Source organism: Tiliqua scincoides, chromosome 4, assembly GCF_035046505.1.
Source record: "Tiliqua scincoides isolate rTilSci1 chromosome 4, rTilSci1.hap2, whole genome shotgun sequence".
Taxonomy (NCBI): Eukaryota; Metazoa; Chordata; class Lepidosauria; order Squamata; family Scincidae; genus Tiliqua; species Tiliqua scincoides.
In genome coordinates, this window is record NC_089824.1 from 173,711,084 (window position 1) to 173,730,727 (window position 19,644).

At 45.8% G+C, this 19,644-nt stretch overlaps 2 protein-coding genes across 3 annotated transcripts in view; both read right to left on the reverse strand.

Annotated features, from left to right (window-relative positions):
• Positions 1-1,471, reverse strand: part of TFEB (transcription factor EB) — a 73,303-nt gene extending 71,832 nt beyond the window's left edge. For both annotated transcript variants that reach the window (XM_066623222.1, XM_066623221.1), the window contains exon 1: positions 1,242-1,471. The gene's annotated coding sequence lies outside the window, so the exon portion shown is untranslated. The remainder of the gene's footprint in view (positions 1-1,241) is intronic.
• Positions 1,472-8,668: 7,197 nt separating this feature from the next.
• Positions 8,669-19,173, reverse strand: LOC136649198 (gastricsin-like). Its single transcript, XM_066625653.1, has 9 exons — positions 19,118-19,173; positions 18,301-18,451; positions 17,898-18,015; positions 16,021-16,139; positions 14,019-14,218; positions 11,736-11,858; positions 10,053-10,200; positions 9,013-9,111; positions 8,669-8,821 (listed from the first exon to the last, which is right to left on the reverse strand). The coding sequence occupies exons 1-9, from the start codon at positions 19,171-19,173 to the stop codon at positions 8,669-8,671; spliced, it is 1,167 nt and encodes a 388-aa protein (XP_066481750.1).
• Between the last annotated feature and the right edge of the window lie 471 nt (positions 19,174-19,644).

A 19,644-nucleotide genomic window follows, 5' to 3' on the forward strand; every position in this document is an offset into this window, starting at 1 on the left:
CCCCGGCCAGGCGCGATCGCAGCAGGGCAGCCCTGCTTGACCCGGCAGCTCGTCCCCCAGCTGAGCCTCCCGGGCGCCTTTCCGCAGTAACAGTTACATAAGATCCACCGACTCCCCTCTAATCTCCTGGCGGCGCTGCTGAGAAGGCTGCGGGGGGAGAAGCAAGGAGGCAACCCCCCTCCTTTCTTCCCCTGGCTTGCCCTCGAAGTTCACCCAGTGGCGTAGCTAGAGGGGGTGCAGAGCACTAACTTTTACAGGGAGCCTCACCGCAGCGTGCAAGTGCCCCTCCGCCTCCGTTTTGCTCCCCCCACCCGGAACGGCTCCGAGGCGGAGGGGCCGCTTCTACGCTGCGGTGAGGCTCCCTGCAAAACTTAGTGCTTTGCACCCCCCTCTAGCTACGCCACCAACTCTTTCCCTTCCCCCCCCCATTGTTTTGCTGGCCGGCGCCCCCGCCCTTCATTGGCACATCAAGGCCATTCTTCCCCTTTCTGCCTCCTTCGCGAGGCTCCGCTCCCTGCCTGGCTCCAAAGCCCCTCTGCTGACTCGCTTGCAACACATCCAAGCCGTCCCCCGCGCACACGCGCCCGGTCCCGCGCTTCCTACCCTCCGTTCCCAGCCAGCCGAGACGCGCTCAGTCCACCCCACCCGTCGCGTCTCCCCGAACTCCGCAGAAGTGTCTCGCCTCGGCTCCCGCGCGCCGCTCTCCTCCACCTGCTCGGGACTACTAGCCTATCCATACGTTCCTAGGAGTAAGGCCCATTGACTATTCTGGGACTTACTTCTGAGTAGACACAACTAGGATCGGGCTCTCAGGCTGCAGTCCTAGCCACACGTTCCTGGGAGTAAGCTCCATTGACTTATAGCGGGTCTCACTTCTGAGTAGACACGCATAGGATTGGGTTCTAGGGCTACACTCCTATCCACACTTTATTGAGAGTAAGCCCCACTGACTATAATGGGACTGACTTCTGAGTAGGCACACATAGCATTGGGCTCTAGGGCTACGCTCCTATCCACACTTTCCTGGGAGTAAACCCCATTGACTACAATGCGACTTACTTCTGAGTAGGCTCTCAGCGAGACCCGGTTTAACCTCCTGCGGGACCCTCCTCCAGTCCCTCCTCCTCCACCACCACCACCCCGGGCATTTAGGGCGCTGCGCGTAGGCACCGCGCCCGCCAGCGCTGGGCACTGCCCGGCCGTGCCGCGGTTCTGCCTGGCCAGCGCCTTTCCGCACTTACCCTCCCGTGAAGGTCAGAGCCTGGAGCCTCTTCTCGAGGGGGGAAGGCGCCGCGCCACTTCGCAAGCCGGACTCAGCTCCGCGCCCTCCGTTCGCTCTCCTCCTGGTCGTCCTCTCCCCCCTTGCAACTTCTCTCGGCGCCCGGCAGTCCCCTGGCTGCAATACCCCCTTGGCACCGTTCTTCACCCCGGGTGCCCTTCTGGACAGCGCTCCCCCTCCTCCTCATTGACTGTCACCTTCCCACTCTCCAACTTCCTAGGTGCACCCAAAAGAGGGCAGCACTCCGCCACTGCTAGCCACACCTCCAGCGAGCTTTTGGCATCGCTCGCTGGGTAGTGTAGTTCCGATCGCCTCCTCGCACTTGCTCTCGGAACAAGTTGCGCAGGGTTGGTGTGGGGACGCCCACGCCCTGCCGCTTGTAGCCTGCGAGTTGCAGGCATCAGTCCTCCTTCTTCCAGTTCTTCCCATCGCTAGTCTCTTTATTGCCTCTCTCACCAGGTTGCACACTTTTTGCTACCCTTTTGCAACCTAGTGCAAAGCACAGTGGCGTAGCTTCAGGGGGCGCCCAACTTCCAGCACCGTTATTGCTTGTGATTTTTTCTGTAGATGAGATACGTTTAAAGAAATGTTATACTGTATCATAAAAGTATCGCTTTTTAAAAAGTTAATATATTGCCCGCTGTCTGTTATTTCGAAAACAAAAATATCCCAAAGCAAAAGGCTAACCATAAGATTTAAAGCTGTGGCTACAATCCTGTCCACGTTTTCCTGGGAGTGAGCCCCATTGCCTATAATGGAACTTACATTTGAGTCAGGCCTGTAGTCAGGATTCTAGAGGTGCGTGGGCGACTATTTTTTCCAGGATGGGCGATTATACCCACCCCCATTAAGCCTAGTCATGTCCAACGCTAGGGACAGTGCTCATTTCTGTTTCTAAGCCAAAGAGCCAGTGTTGTCCATAGACAGCTTCCTTGGTCATGTGACTGGCATCACTAAATGCCTAAGCACACAGAACCCCCACCAAGGTGGTACCTATTTATCTACTTGTACATGCTTTCGAACTGCTAGGTTGCAGGACGGGTATATATACTGGTCAAAATTAAAGGATAAGTATGGAGAAACCTCAAAGACCCATAAATGCAAGGGTGGGCAAACTGCTGACTCAGGGTGGGCAATGCCCAGCCTGGCCCCCTCTAACTATGGCCCTGAATTGAGTAGAAATGCATAGGATTTCCACACTTTCCTGAGAGTAAGCTCCATTGAACACAATAAGACTTCTGAGTAGACTTGCATAGGGCTGTGCCCGAATCCTTTCTCAAATCTTAAAAGATGAGATTTAATTAAAGAAACAGGATAAAGGGGAAAAGATACTTTAAGGATTACAGTCTCACAGCACTCACCTTTCTCTAGTCTCTAGACCAGTGGTTCCCAAACCTTTTAGCATCAGGACCCACTTTTTAAAATGACACTCTGTTGGGACCCACCTTGCTTTACAAGACTTTAAAAAGGTTCCACTTTACCTGCAGTTCAAACCTCTTTTTTATCTTTTTTTACTATGGAAGATGTCTTCTGGAGTGTTTGTTGAGCTCCACGTTCATCAGATTGGGACCATTCTGGTGGCCTTGTGTTCCCCTCAGCCTGTCTTTTAAAGTGGACCAAAGCATGGCCACAAACTCATGAGTAAACATGGAAGTGCTGCTCCATTTTTGTTTTCCTAGGACTTGACACATTTTCCTTGTCAGCTACCAGCTTTCCAGTTTCTCAACCTGCCAAAAATCAGGTTGTGACCCACTGGTGGGTCTAGACCAGTAGTTCTCACTCCTTTAGCACAGGGACCCACTTTTTAGAATGAGAATCTGTCAGGATCCACTGGAAGTGATGTCATGACTGGAAATGACATCATCAAGCAGGAACATTTTTCACAATCCTAGCCTGCAGTCCTACCCACACTTACCCAGGAGTAAGTTCCATTGACTACCATTGTTAAAAGAATATACATAGTAGCTTGTTAAAAGTACAGGTCTGTCACATTTCCCCAAATGTGGTCATATACCATGGTAGCATCAAGTCTAATATATTTAAAAGAAAATCTTTTAATGAATGGGGACCCACCTGAAACTGGCTCGCGACCCACCTAGTGGGTCCTGACCCACAGTTTGAGAAACACTGCTCTAGACAGTACTGTTTATAACAGTGAAGTTGAAATACACTAATTCAGAGTGGGTAGATGTCAAGAGGCAGCATGAGAATCTAAACCTTTCAACAAGCAAACCTTCTTAGTATATTCTATCTTAAGGAAGCTCATTTTAAAAGAATGTTTACAGCAGTGGCATGACCCAGAATGCCACCCAGTCTATCATCTTTACACAGTTATTTTTAAAGCAGCTGCTTACTGAATTCCTCACAGAGTTTCTTCAATTGCGGAAGTACAGGACTTCCCTCTTTGATTTAGAAAAGGACCATGTGTGAATTAAGGAGCAATCAAACTGGAAGTCCTTCATTTCCGTGTTTGAACAAACCCCATGGGGAGCAAGTGCTGCCGATATTTCATCCCCCTTCCGAGCCTTGACTCACCTTCCTGGGCCCACTTGGACTTGCACCAGCAAAATTTGCGCCAGCACAGGTCTGAGTAGACTCAGGGCACAATCCTAACCCCTTATGTCAGTGCTTTTCAGCTCTGACATAAGGGCAATGCAACTCTGAGGTAACAAACATTCCCTCACTTTGAGGAGGCCTTCGTGAGTGATACCCAACTGCAGGATGCAGCACATGTCCCATGGGCACCCCTATGCCAGTCCTGGAAAGCACTGACATAAGGGGTTAGAATTGTGCCCACATTCAAGCAATTGAGATTTACTCCAGGGCAAAGAAACGTATGTTCCCTTGTCCAGAGGAGACCCCTGGAACTGCCTCCTTCCCGCCCCGCCACCCACAGGCTCCAGTTCATGCTCCAGTGGCAGGGCTGCATCAGTGGGATGGAATTTAGTTAGGATTGGGTTGTTAACAACCTAAAATCCATGGGATTAGGCTGCAATCCTATGCACATTTATCTGGGAAAAAATCCCATTAAACTCAATGGGGTTTACTTCTGAATAGACATGCAAAAATTGCAGTGCCATCAGTTAAGATTTCTTCAATCAGCCTGCCTGCCCAATAGGCTGGAGACAACGTGACATGATAAATGGGAGAGAGAGAACAGTCATTAATTCTATTTTTAGCCCTCTTTTCTTTCAGGTGGGCATTCAAAGAGGCTTACAATGGTGGGAAATGTGACTTAAGTTTAATTTGTTTAGTTTGAATCAGGGTACATTCCTAGAACCTATTTTGAACACCAGTATTCAATTCTGGAACATCTGAAGAAGAGATGTGCATGTCTGCCAGTATTGCATATGCTTTTTTCTCACCACTGGGTAAACACAGCCAGCAGTTTCCTCACCAACACACACAGCCACAACAAGAGACTAAGCATGCTAGTTTGGTGGGATGGTATAGTTTAAATAAAATACATTTGGGATTGGGTTACAGTTTCCAGCTAATCAAGCATGACCTTCTGGCAATCTTCAGTCCCAACCCTTCCCCTTAGCTATGAACTCCTGGTTAATATTTTTAATCTGCTCTATATTCCAAAAGTATACAATTGTCAGATCAAACAAATAGACCCACTAGGTGGCAATCTTGTACAACATCATGCCTAGTCTGTAAATTAATTGCCACCCTGATCTACCTAAAGTCAGGCACACACAGGGGGGGAAGAAACCCCATCAGGCTTCTGCATGCATATCTGATGTTGAATCACAGACCCCCATGGGGGTAAATAGGATGTGTGTCCACATCTGCATAGAGGGGCAGATGCTGTCTAATGCTATCTATCTGTACTGGCTGATGCTCCAACATGTGCTTTCCATTGCTGCTCTATGGCCCTCCCGCCTGCCCTGGGTCCAACTGGCTTGAAAATGGCCCCCATGTTGGTGTAGATGCTGCTGCAGAGTGTCTCATTGCTGCCGTTCATCCTGGTGAGTAGGTGGGCCTGCAGGGATGTCGCCCGCCCCCTGCAAAAAATGTTTTGCATTGGGCTCCTAATGCCAGCCCTGCTAGGAAGTAAGCTCCATTGCTCAGAATTTTGTTCTGAGTTAACATGTTTAGGCTGTGCAATTATGACTTAGGATAATCCGTTCTTAAAATTTGCCCTCTGGGAGAAAATGAGTATTTCTGAAATAATGTTCTACGATTTGCTTGAAACGAGAGATTCAGCCAGTCACTGGGGATTCAAATCCAGACAAATGGCTTGTAGTTATTTGTGTTGCTGCTTCAATACGTGCCACTCTGCCGGGAAAATCCTCTGAGTTGACTGATGGCACCAGTAGTGTGCTATGTTGTAGTGTCACAGTGGCACTAAGTGGGTGTTGAACCCAACCCTGTGCATTTATTTGTTTATCATGTGAATCACCATGCATTTCTCCATCTAAAAAGGATGTGAAACCCACACCGAGTTCATATAAACTGTTACTTCACATGCACAAACACAAAGCATGAGAGAGAGAGAGAGTCCTTAATACTCTTTAACTCCTGTGCTCAGGGTTTAATTTGTAGAAAAATGGAGTAGAATTGTTTTCAATAAATAAAAGCTTGCTTGAAACCACTAACCCTCTGATCCGGAAGCTGTGTCCACAGTCCCTGATGTAAGAGGACTTTGTTTTTTCTCAGTGATTACAGAAATACACTCTGCACTTGCTCAAAGGCACTTTATTTTTTTTTATTTTTTTTGCTGCTGTTGCCATTTATTGTTATCATTTCATTTATTGCTTGAGAACCTACCAGGCATCATTCCTGTTGACTGGAAACAGAAACAGCCCAGAGCAGGGAGGCTGCACACTGCCCTTCTGGTAAGGAAAGGGACGGGAGGGCAAGGAAAAGGGACAGGCTCCAAAACACCTCTTCCTGCTCACTTGGTGCTTCAAAAGTGGGTGGGAAGAAGTGATTTGGAGCAGAGGCAACTTTTTTTCTTTCTTTCCCTGCCTCCCTCCAGCAGTGCCACTCCACGCAACTGTTTTAGGTTGCTTCATGAAAAGCCAGCCCTGGTTAAACTCTCACACTGAAAACAGCTATCCGTTAATGGTGGCACAGATCAAGTCCTACCTGTACTGTTAACAATGGAAAGATAAAAGGAGATGCTAAAAAGTGACACTTTCTGGATTGAGTAGCTGCTTTGGAGGGCAATATTCATGTGAAAACAGCTCAGAAGTAAGGATTAACTGAGAAGTTAAGACCTGCACCATGGTCTCGAGTCAAATTCTAGCCTGCAGCTGTTATTTGCAAGTAAATTTACAGCACAATCCTATGCAAGTTTACTCAGAAGTAGATTCCACTAAATTTAACGGGCCTTACTCCCAGGTAAGTGTGTTTAGGATTGCAGCTGGGCAGTCCAATCCTAAAGCCGGTGACTCTGCGAGTGCAGCAGCGCCAAACAGCTACCACTGCATCCTCTAAGGCCATCTGAGCTCTCCTTGGGGAAGGTGACTTTTGTCCCCTTCCCCCAGGAAAGCTCCAAGCCCGGCAATAGGGCTTCTCAAGTCTGCACTGGCTATTTTGCTGCCGCAGACTTGAGAGACTCCATTTCAGACCTTCCAAACTGATACAGATTTCAAGATCTGGCAGAGCAGAGCTCCACCAGTCCTATCTCCTTCCACCCTGGTTCCTCCCCCCAACCCACCCTCCCCCTGCCCCCAAAATACTTACTGCTGACTGGCACTGCTGGGACACCAGCCGGCCCTCCACCCAGTGCTGAGGCTCAGTGCCAGCAGCCTCTCATCTCCAGGTGCCACAGACATGCCTTATGGCATGTGTGTGACACCCAGCACTGGTGCTGGAGCTCAGTGCTAGTGCCGAGCATCTTTAGGATTGGGCCCTTAAGCTCCTAAGTCAGTGGTTTTCAACTGGTATGCTGTGGCACATTGGTGTGCTGTGAATGGGCCCATGGAGGAAGAAGCAGCTGCCTGGAGCCTCAACAGGCAGAACCAATAAAAGAAGGGGCCAGCAAAGGAGCCAGAAGTGGCCACTTTGTGCCTCACATTGGGCTTAGTGCTGTGCTTAGCATATGCCTGTTTCTCCTCTCCCCACTAGAGGCACTGTCTTTCTTTTAGAAACCTCCCAGAAACCTGTGAGCAGAGTGTCTGGTGTGCAGATATGAATGAATCACATCCCTGAGGCGACCCCTGGGCTTATTAGACATGGATAGATTTGTAGTTAAAAACGGAAGTTAGATTATGTGATTAAATGTTTCATCGTCATGTCATAATGTAATGATTTAATCGTATTAATTAAATTAATCTAATTGCATTTTATTAATTGTAATGTAATAATTTAATGTAACTAAAAAAACTAATGGTGTGCCTTGACCATTTTAACACCTTGTCAGTGTGCCATGGATTGAAAAAGGCTGACAATCACTGCCCTAGTTACTTGATGATGTGTTTAATGTCATGTCTAGTTTGGCAGGAAGTAAGGAAGAAACCAGTTTCTTGTTACAAATAGACGGTACAGATCAATGGTAAGGCTACATCTGGAGTATTGTGTCCAGTTCTGGTTGTCACATTCCTGAAGGATATGGTAGAACTGGAAGAGGGACAGAAGAGAGCAACCCAAAATGGTTAGTGGGCTTGGGCACCTCCCTTATGAGGAAATGCTTAGGCTTAAGGCAACGTATGGGGCTCTTCAGTCTAGAAAGAACATGCCTGAGGGAGGGGGTCATGATCTGAACCATAAAATTATACATGAGATGGACGGAGTGGATAGAGGGAAGTTATTTTCAGAACTTCTGGAACCAACACCAGAACCAACTTCCAACACCAGAATCAGAACCTGGGGACATCCACTAAAATTGAACATCAGGAGAATGAGAACAGTCAAAAGAAAATAATTCTTTATCCAGTGAGCAATTAAACTGTGGAACTCCTTGCCACAGGGCATTGTGATGGCACCTGGCTTAGATGTCTTTAAAACATGATGGGACAGATTTATGGAGGAAAGATCCAGCACAGGTTACAAACCATGATGACTATATGCAACCACCGGATTAGTGGGTAGCCTGAATTAAGGCTCAAGTTGCAAGTGTCAGTTAATACAGGTGCTGCTTTATAACTTAAAGATTCCTTTTCTAGGTGTACAGATTCCAATGGTGAGTAATCCTCTTCCTAATGCCCTCATGCACAATGATAGCAGAACTGAACATGGTCATTCGAGTTTGAACCATTTATTATCCAATTTTGCTACAGCATCAGCCCATGATTCAAGTAAAGAAAAAATGTGGCCCAGAGTACAGAGAGCTCACATGGGTCAGAAGAACCTTTAAAGGAATGAAATAAATTTTAACAGAAACACAGCAGGATGGCTTTAAACAACTCCTTCCAGCTCAGGTAACAGCAGAGAAGCTTAGGCAGCAGTAGCAAAGCCAACCCTGTTGTTGTGCATGTCATAAACAGAGTAGTACTGCCTGAGGAAGACATCTCCCAAGATCCAGAGGGGCTGTCCATTCTGGGAAGGCAGGTAGGTGGGCTCAATCCCAACTGTGCAGTAGCCATTGTTCTGGGAAACAATGAAGAGAAAGAGAATGGGTAGTACCCAGAAAAGGGTGGGGATAAAGCTAGCTGAAGGTTAGTCAACTAGGGAGAAACTTGTATGTGACTGTTACCATTTCCCTGCCCCCTCCACCCTGCCTTTAGCTTCCCTCTCTATAGATGCTGAATAAAGACAGATGAGTCATCCATAATACATACATTGAGGATGTAGGCGTTGGGAGACAGAGGAAAGGAAACTCCATTGATGGTGAAGGAGATAGTGGGCAAATTCTGGACAGTGCCACAATCAACTGTGTACTGTAAAAAAAGAAGGTGGTGTTCAGTTACTCATGCATAGGACTGTCCTATTTGAGACTAAATAACTGACTGCCCAATCCTGACCTGTGCTGGCACAGCCAGTCCTCATGGCCTGCACTGAATCCAACACAGGTTAGGAGGCAGCTGGAGGGCTCATTGGGGTGAGGGGATATGTTCCCAGCCTGCCCTATGGGTAGTAACATCCTAGCCTGCCCTATTGGGCTACTCAGATCTCTGCCAGCTATTTAGCTGGTGGAAGTCCGAGTAGCCCTATGTAATGCAGGCAGGCCCAAGACAGAGATTAAGATATAGCAGAGGAGGCCTCCAATGATCTTGCCCTGCACCTGATCCTCCCCCTTTCTGCCCTCCCCTGCCCAAAAATGTCCCCTCCCCACCTCTGGAACACCCTCCCACCATCCTCTACTAGCCCCTGTGTCACTTGGCATGAACAATATGCACCTCCACCGGTGGCTCTGGCAGTGAATGCAGCACTGGTGGACCAGTGCAGACCTTCTTGCCAGTGCTATTGACTCTGTAATAGTTGCAAACAAGTTATATAACATGTTTGAGACACTCAAAGCCAGCAGAGTGACACCAGCATCTGCGGAAGGATGAGTTGGGATTGTACTCTGAATTATGCAGCCATAATTGCTTGAGTAGCAGATATCAGTGCTGAGGTAATACGGCCAAAACCATCCAATTTTCCAGCACTGGTGCAGCCATGCCAATGAAGCGTGCACTGCATCCTGTAGTAGGGGAGCAGTCATGGGGCCTTCTCCAGGTAAGGGAACATTGTGGCTGCACTGGCACTGGACAGTTGGATAGGATTGGGCCCTTAGAAGCTGTGAGATCATCACATACTCTGCATGGGTCAGCTGTATCCAGCTTTGCCATGTTCACTATGTTGCCATCCAGGTTTTAAAATATCTAATCTCACCTACCTGTCCATAACTGTTCTTTTGAGCACCCACGGCATTCAAGAAATTACCCATGTACTGCTGGGGAACAGTGAGAAGGGATGTTCCAGTGTCTACAATAGCCTGGCAGCCTTGGCTGCACCATCCAGTAGCTTGACCCCCAACAGAGAACCTACAAAACATACAAAACCCCATCATGTATGCACTTCATGTTTAACCTTAACTGCATCCAGTGTACAAAGAGTATAAGGTACATGATAGACCCAAATGCTTTATCTAAGGATTCATTGCTGTGAAAGCCATGCATTCATCTTACCCCTTTCCATTCTAATCTGGGAAGCAGTGAACATCTCAGATGACTTTATGCCCCTCAAAGTATTGACACTGATTCAAACCATGTCATCTCCCCCAGACCAGTCAATGGAGCAATCTTTTCAGTTTTCCCATTTTATACCTTCAGTTATTTCTATATTAGTATTCAGCCAAAACATAACTAGACTACACTGTGTTAGAGAGAGCTCATAGATCAGCTGTGCATTGGTATGGAGCCAGTATGCAATCTACATTAGACTTTGTATGAGTGTGAACATAGGATAAGAAAACAGGCTCAGCAACGATATCACCTTTGTTCCAAATGAGCTGAATGCAGTCACATTCTCTAAATTATCTGCTCCTCAATACCTTGAGATGTACACCATGAGATATTCAGCCTCTTAGCCCTTCTTTACAGTGGCATCTCCATGACATAAAGCAGTTCAATACCTAGCCTTACATTGCACAAGTAATCTCTGATGTGCAGCAAAATTGAGTCTTGCAATTTAAACACTTCAAGAAATGTTCTTCCTGGAGGGGTATCAATATATTTTAGATTACACGTGATATGCAGCCAATTCATGAAGTCCCCAGGATAGCACTACTGGGAGCACAGAATATAGGTGGTCATTAGGCACGAGCACTTTTCACTACAACACTTCACTTTTAGGCACTTCACTTTTAACCCACTGTACTTTCACTACTCCTATATTGAGAATTGTGTGAACTGGTTTTCAGACTTTAAGACTACAGTTACTCTAGAGCAGGGGTGTCCAAAGTTTTTGGCAGGAGGGCCACATCAGTTCTCTGACACTGTGTCGGGGGCCGGGAGGGGAAAGAATTAATTTACATTTAAAATTTGAATAAATTTACATAACTTTACATAAATGAATATATTAAAGATGAACCTATATGAATGAATGAGGATCTTGCAATAGCTCAATGCCTATAAAAGGCCTTGCACAAAGCAAGGCTGGCCTTTCCTTTGCTGCCACTGCTGCATCACAGATGTGAAAGAGCAAGCAGTGGAGAGAGCTCTCATCCCACAGCTCACACGGGAGGTCAAACAGTCGCCCTCATGCTGAGAGAAGTTGCGTTGGGCCAGTGTGGGCTTCAACAAATCTCCGGAGGGCCAGAGGCTCATTGGAGACTGGGGGCTCCCTGAGGGCCGCATTGAGAGGCCTCAAGGGCCACAAGTGGCCCCCGGGCCAGGGTTTGGGCACCCCTGCTCTAGAGACATTCCAAAGAAGCCAGTCCATTTAAGAAGCGTCACTTTACAGCTACATCCTCTTTATCCGAGAATGTGGCTGCCCGTGTTTACCTACTGCCCCCACTTTTTAGATGTTCAGCGATTTTAAACGGGGTATGGAACATCTTCACCCAACTTCAACTCACTCTTGAATGCCAATCTGCCAATAAAGCTCTTGGGTGACAGGAGCCCAATAGATCTGTCCAGAGTAAAGACGAGTGTCTACACCTCCAAAGACAACCTCACCGCCATACTGTGAACTGGGCTGTCTGCAAGCACAAAGAGAGAATTAGACAGTCATCATTTACCAATTGTTTTGAAGCTTTGAAAGTAAGATGTATAATATAAAGGAGTAGGTCTAATTTGGGGCACATAAATATCATCTCGTTGACCCTCAAGACAATGTAAGGATGAGGGTAATCAGCAGTCACCTCTAGAACGTAACATATATTTGAAATTGATCTTAGAAGCATATCAGTTATTTGTTGAATTTCATAGGTTCATCAAAGAAAATGCAAATACAACATTTTATAGTCTGCATTTATCAAATTACAGTTAGATATTTGTTTGTAGGTATTTTGCCATTCACAGTGTACTTTGAAACTTATAATAGTTGCTTGTTTTCTTCCTGATCTGACACAAGCCTCAGTGTACACTCTTCCCCCACTATCTGTACATTCACTATACAGATTTTCACTTATCTGTATTGAGTATGCTTGGTTATCAGATAGGAAATTATCCGCTATAAGGTCTGAGACAAAAAGAGTTGGTAAAGCAATAGCGCCTCCTGCTGGCAAATAGGAAAAATAATGACACAAGTCATCTGAATGAAGTTTGCCTTCCCTCTGATATTGCCCCTAAGTGCACAGAGTGCTACTGTTGCTATACTTGCAGCGCTCTGGAGCAGTCTCCCTCTTGGCACTCTGTTGGCTTCTCTCCCTTTGGGCTTGCAAGAAAAGCCAAGAGAGTGCTGTGAAGGACAGCAAAGAACAGAAGCTGACAGAGTGCTGAGAGGGACAGCCAATAACTTATTGCAGTGGTTCCCAAACCCTTTAGAGACCCTTGAGACTGCTACCTGATTTATAAAAGAGGTGTGGCTGTAATGGTGATTGGGCAGCAGTGCTCCCCACTCCAAGTAGCAGCTTGTTGAACCTCTGATGCACATAGCCTAATCTGTGCTGTCAGTTTCACGAACCACCAACAATTGGGTCACAGCCCACTGGTGGGGCCCAGACCCGCAGTTTGAGAACCACTGACTTACTGTTATTTTTATTTCAGAAATCTAAACTGTAAGACAAAGTTTGTCCCCTCTCTGAGAAACAGATTTTCCCCTTCTGTGCTCCCCAGCTTTATTTATTTTTATTTTTTGTAGAGGCAGGGCTGACCCAAGACCTCCCAGCGCTTGAGGTGGGGTGTTGAATTCTGCCATCCCTTACCTGGCTGTGTGTCAGCCTCGACTTCTTCCACTCCCTGGACGGAAAAGGAAGAGAGGGATGGAGAGGAAAAGGAACTTCCCCAGTTCCTCTTCTGCTCTGTCCTTCCATTTCTTTTCCAGTCCAAGGATTGGGAGGAGGAGGAAGAGCTGTTGAGGTGAGTGGACAAGCAGAGGTGAGTACTTCCAGCTAATCCTGAGCTTCCCACCGCCCAGGGCTGCAGCGGCACCAAAATGGCTACCGCTGCATCCCAAGGGGCTGGGAAGCACTGCAGGGGCTACTTGAAGTAAGGGAGCTTATGCTCCTTTCCCCAGGTAAACCCCAGGTGGCCCCGATGGCTATCCTCAGATCTGTGCCTGCTATTGAGCAGGCGCAGATTCAAGGAGATCCATGTCGGGTTTCCTGGGCCCAGAGGGGGGTTATGATATGGCAGCTGGGCCTGTTGCTATCTCTGCTCCCTTTCACCCCACTCCCTCCCCCTGCCATGCCTTCTCCCCACCTTCCCCCTGCCCCAGAATACCTCCCCCATGCCCCCACTCACCTCTCCGCCACCTAGCGCTTGCCTGGAGCTCTGGGTTGTTGCCCATTCTCCACCCAATCCTGGCTCAGTGTGGGCTCACACTGAGCCAGCACCTGCGTTGGCCAGGCGGTAAGTGTTGCAGGCATGCCTTATGGCACATTTGTGGTACTGCACGCTGGCGGTGAGCCGGCGCACGATGTTTAAGATCAGGCCCTCAGTCAGCCTTATGGATGGGCTGGCCCTGTTGGGAGGCATATGCAGGAATGGAGAACACATATGTGAAATCCACACGCCTTATGTGCGGGAAACGATCTGACTTGTTCAACATTTAGAGAAAGAGATGTTCATTAGCCTGCTAGAAAATAGTAGATGATATGAAACGTTATTTATACTGATATTAATAGGATATATCACAAGAGAAGCTGGAGCCTGGAAGAGAAGCATTTAAGCTGTAGGACATGTTTTAAGTTTCTTACTTGCTCAGATAGAAACTGAAGATGGGCTCTGATAGCAAGTTTTCCTGAAGCATTGCTTGCAAAGCAGTTGTAGCACCTCCTACAGCCAGGGCAGGGTAGGCCATGCCTAGAATGCCATCAAACTGGGCGTAAATGAAGTTGTAGCCAGGTTCATTTTCACTCAGACCAAACTCTTGTTTAGTAACAACAATGTTCTGGAGCTAAATGGAGAGATGAAGGAGAAAGTGACACACAGAAAGGACTTGGGACATAAAGGAAATTGTCCCCAGATGCTGACAACATACAACAGGGCATGATCACGACCTTTATGTCCTGCCTGTGAGCTTTCAAAAGGATCTGACTGACCACTGTTGGAGATAGGATGAGCTTAACCTGATCAGAACTGAAAAAAATTTGCTCCACAAAATCCTTCTCTGCAGATTGTGATGCTAACACCAGGGATGGTGTCAGCGGGCATTAGTCAAGGGCCCAAATCCATCAGAGGGCCCAGCTGGCGAGGCTGACCCCCTGAATCCTCAGTAGTAGTGGTAATGGTAGCCTCCAATTGTCTATCGGGAGATAGGGGTGAGGTGCTGTGGGGTCCAGTGCACTGCAGGAGTTAGCCTCACCATCTAGCTAATATTCTCCATTGTTGCACATTCTCTGAATATTTGATATGTGCATAATTCACCTCCTACAATCTCTGGATTTTATATTTGGCAGTATTTCATAGTTTTCCAGTACACTATCTTATGAAGTATACTTTATACATTAAAAGGCAGTATACAGAAACACATTAAACAAACAATTGGCATGCTATTTAGACATTGACTGTATTTGATAGCTACCATGAAGCAACTGACAGCATTTGATAGGTGATAGTATTTAACATTTAATCGTATTTGATAGTCGAAAAATAAGTAATTGATGTATTTGATGTTATTTAGCAGTTGACATGCTATGTTGTCATTAGTATTTAGCATTTAATAGTTGGCAAGCAATGGTGTGAGGATCTGATAGAATTTTATGGTTGCTATGCAATCATGTTTATGATTTATGATTTATGCATTAAAATATTTTTCTACTGCTTTTCTGTTGCAAAAGCAGCCCCATTTGCACATTATATTCCACAAACCTGCAATCTGTGTACAATGCACCCATGATTATTGATCATGTAGTAGTAGTAACTTTACTGTCATTGAGCTATAGCACAAAAAAATGCACCTTTGAGATACAAGCATAAATATATACAACAATTCTCAAAAATGTATCTCAAAAATGCACCTTTGAGATACAAGCATAAATATATACAACAATTCCAACAATCACACTCTACACACTCACCCACACATTCTATACAACATGCATCATAATATAAAAACAGTATAACAGACCATAATGCCCAGGAGCATGGTAACAACTATATCGCCTTATTCAACGTAATTATGGCTGTGGGATAAAAACTGTTCAGGAGTTGTGTGGTGCTACTCTAATAGTTCTGTATCGTCTACCCGAAGGCAACAGTTCAAAGAACTTATGAGTTGGATGGGAGGGGTTTCTCAGAATACTGTGTGACTTCTGCAGAGAGTGAGATGTATAGATGTCCTCCAAAGCTGGTAGATGAAGGTTGATGATGTGCTGCGCGATCTTCATAATTCTCTGCAGAGTTTTTTTGTCCCCTGCAGAGCAATTTCCGTACCACAACAAGATATCTTAGGTTATCGTGCAATTATTCACATGCTGTATTCTCTGCACATAGAACATGTGATCTGTACTATAGATTTTCGCGGGCTTCTATCCCCATGATTACTTTTTAAAATGAACACATGTACAGACAGTCACTTAAAACATGTACATGTGTACAGACTACAGTATATGCATGTAATGCAATGTGTGAATAACCCTTGTGATAGACAAATGTCAAGTAGCAACTAGAGAATGGTCACTCCTTCAGGTCTCTGCACTGGTTTCCAGCTAAGGGCTGATCACTAGCAGATTTCCAGATATAACTGATAACACTTACTGTCATAGTGTCATAGCCAAAAAATCCAGAGAGTTTGCCACTGCCGTACTCCAAGTAGAAAGTCTGCCCATTAGTGGAATAGGTGGAGGACTTGCTTGGATTGAATCTTGCGTGGCTGGCTAGGGGAAAAACATAATAAAATACATTCATTTGCCCCATCCTAAAGGCTTGAAACAGACAACCATTTAAAAACACATGCATCTTAAAATTCAGAATAAAATGTGTTGGCATTAAAAATACAATTAGATGTTCCCACCCCTCTGTCCAGACAGCTCAGATTGGTAAATCTTCCTTCGCTTTTATAATTACTGTATGCTGTGCTTTCTCCAGGGTCTGGAAATGCCTAAGTACCTGTCTCTTGTCTGTGACAAGTATAGTTTAACAATAATTACAGACTGATGGAGGCCAAGAATCTTGTGTCATAAGGATCTCTCCAAACTGGCAGAATGGGCAGCAAAATGGCAGATGCGTTTCAATGTCAGTAAGTGTAAAGTCATGCACATTGGGGCAAAAAATCAAAACTTCACATATAGGCTAATGGGTTCTGACAGATCAGGAGAGAGATCTTGGGGTGGTGGTGGACAGGTCGATGAAAGTGTCGACCCAATGTGCGGCAGCAGTAAAGAAGGCCAATTCTATGCTTGGGATCATTAGAAAAGGTATTGAGAACAAAACGGCTAATATTATAATGCCGCTGTACAAATCGATGGTAAGGCCACACCTGGAGTATTGCGTCCAGTTCTGGTTGCCACATCTCAAAAAGGACATAGTGGAAATGGAAAAGGTGCAAAAGAGAGTGACTGAGATGATTACTGGGCTGGGGCACCTTCCTTATGAGGAAAAGCTCTTTGGGCCTCTTCAGCCTAGAAAAGAGGCGCCTGAGGGGGGACATGATTGAGACATACAAAATTATGCATGGGAAGGATAAAGTGGATAGAGAGATGCTCTTTACAATCTCACATAGCACAAGAACCAGGGGACATCCACTAAAGTTGAGAGTTGGGAGGGTTAAGACAGACAAAAGAAAATATTTCTTTGCTCAGCGTGTGGTCGGTCTGTGGAACTCCTTGCCGCAGGATGTGGTGACGGCATCTGGCCTGGATGCCTTTAAAAAAGAGGATTGGACAAATTTCTGGAGGAAAAATCCATTACGGGTTACAAGCCATGATGTGTATGTGCAACCTCCTGATTTTAGAAATGGGCTATGTCATAATGCCAGTGCAAGGGAGTGCACCAGGATGCAGGTCTTTTGTTATCTGGCTTGCTCCCTGGGGCATTTGGTGGGATGCTGTGAGATACAGGAAGCTGGATTAGATGGGCCTATGGCCTGATCCAGTGGGGCTGTTCTTATGTTCTTATGTTATCTTGGGCTTTCAGACACATGTGAACTGTACCACCATGTACCACATTTCTGGACTTTATTGCCAGCTCTATGCTTCCATTTCAATCAGTGCTTCCTATCAAAAGCAACCTTACTTAATGGTCCTCAGAGTTCTGAAGAGTACCATTCCAAGCATCAGTACAGCATATAAGGCTTGCACATCCAAATCACTTTGAAAATGGCTAATTTGGGGTGCATTCAGCTGTGAATTTACCATATCTAACAGCCCAACCTTGGAAGAAGGGGTATGCAACTGCAGAAGAGTCTTCCACTATCATAAAATGGTTGCTGGTGGATGGTCCTCTGATAAGGACCTTGGCCAATGCCCAATGATGCTGATCCCTGATCCGCTCTGTCAGTAATAGCAGTAGCCTGGAAAAACCCATGATGGTTGCCTTTGTGACCAATGAGTTTCTTATCAGTTTTTATGGAGCTCCACCACTATCTCACTTTCATAGTTGCTGCAGAAGCTAACTTTGAATGGTTGGCTACTTACTGCAAGCCTGGCTCTGGCAATAGATAGAAGGTACCCACAAGTTGGAAGAGCCAGTATCAAACAGCACCAAGAAATTCTGAGGTGGAGTTCCAATGCTGATTTCTCCATAGTAAGATGCCTAGAAAAAGAACATCACAGTGTGAATCCCAGAAGAACATAAACTCAGATCCTGTTGCTCTCCAGAAAACAAAAGACATAACAGGAATAAGTGGCCATATGACTGTGTTGGGGGAGACTCAGCCCCAAACCTACTTATGATTTGTGTCCCAGGATTTCACAAAAAAACAAAGTCAAAGTTGTCCCTTGTCTTGGCTACTGTAGGCTGTGGAGGGGAAAATACAACCTTGGTAGTGAAAGTATCAAAGATAAACAGAAAAGAAAAGAAAGAACAGAGGTGACTCACATCCATGTAAGCCATTGGTTCAAAAGCAACATTGTATTCATTGAAGTGGTACTTTTTGGCTGGGTCAAACTTATGGTGCTTCAAGAAATCTTCCAGTACACCCTTCTCTTTCATTACCTCTCGAATGGACTTGCCCTTTTTCAGTGGGACTCTACATGGAATTTTAAAAAAAACCAGTGCATAGTAAGCATTACATCACCCCCCCCCCCATCTTCAACCCCATACTGCAGATTGACAGAAGCAGAGCCAATTATGGCTGCAATCCTATCCACGCTGACCTTGGAGTAAGCTCCATTGACTATAATGGGACTTACTTCCGAGTAGACATACATAGAATTGGACTATATGTCAGGTACCTCCCACCTGAGTGTCTCCTAGCCTAAATTCTCAAAGCTTTGGTTGGTGATGTGCTAGCTGTGGTCTTACTTACCTTAAAAAACTGGTTCTTGTTACAGTCATTCATGCCTTGGTAATGTCTGGGTTAAACTGCACCAACATGTCATATATGTTCATATATAGGCACTTTCCGGCTGTTGCAAAAGGCAAGATGCTGGAGTGTGCAGCCTGACTGCTGCCACGAGTGGCAGGCTTGGGTGCTAGGAGTTGATAGACATCTGCTGGCCCCTGTGAGTACATCTGTTCTAAATCATTTTATCTTACTCTAGTTTACACTATAAGTTTTCAAAAGTTGCATTTTAATGCTAACTGATTTCCCAGTGAATAAACTGTTGCATCCTGCTGGTCAGTCTACTGGTCTACTTAATACAGTAGTTTCCTACTCTGCTCATCTCTGCTGAGACTGAACAAGAGTACTCACTTCAGTAGTCCTTCTGAGAGCTGAAAGCAAATGAATGTCAGGATCAACCACTTCATGATGTTTGGCTTCTCTCGCACACAGCACCTGATGAACTTCACTGAAGTTGGGCTGAAGTCTCACTTCTTGAACCCTTACTTTTATATCTTGGATCTGTTTCCATTACCATTTCCCTATAGCCTTGCACTCAACCACAACACCCTTAAGTGCACTACGAACAGTTTTATCATTCCACTGACCTTCCATTTGGTGCAAGTTATCATGTATATAGATTTTGTAAAGAACAATAAATGTACTGATAGACAAAGAATACAATAGAAGGGGGTTGAAAGTTATCAAGAAACAGAAAAACATAGGTACTGTACTTCACCTCAGCCCTATCATTCTTTCCAAAAACAAATGAATCCACTGAACAAAAACAAATTAACCTGCTGCTTATTTAGCAATTAATTGAAGTGGGTTAAGTACGCAAGCATGGCTGACCTATCCATGAGGCTGGTCGCTGCCGTAGGCAACAAGTGGATTTGTCT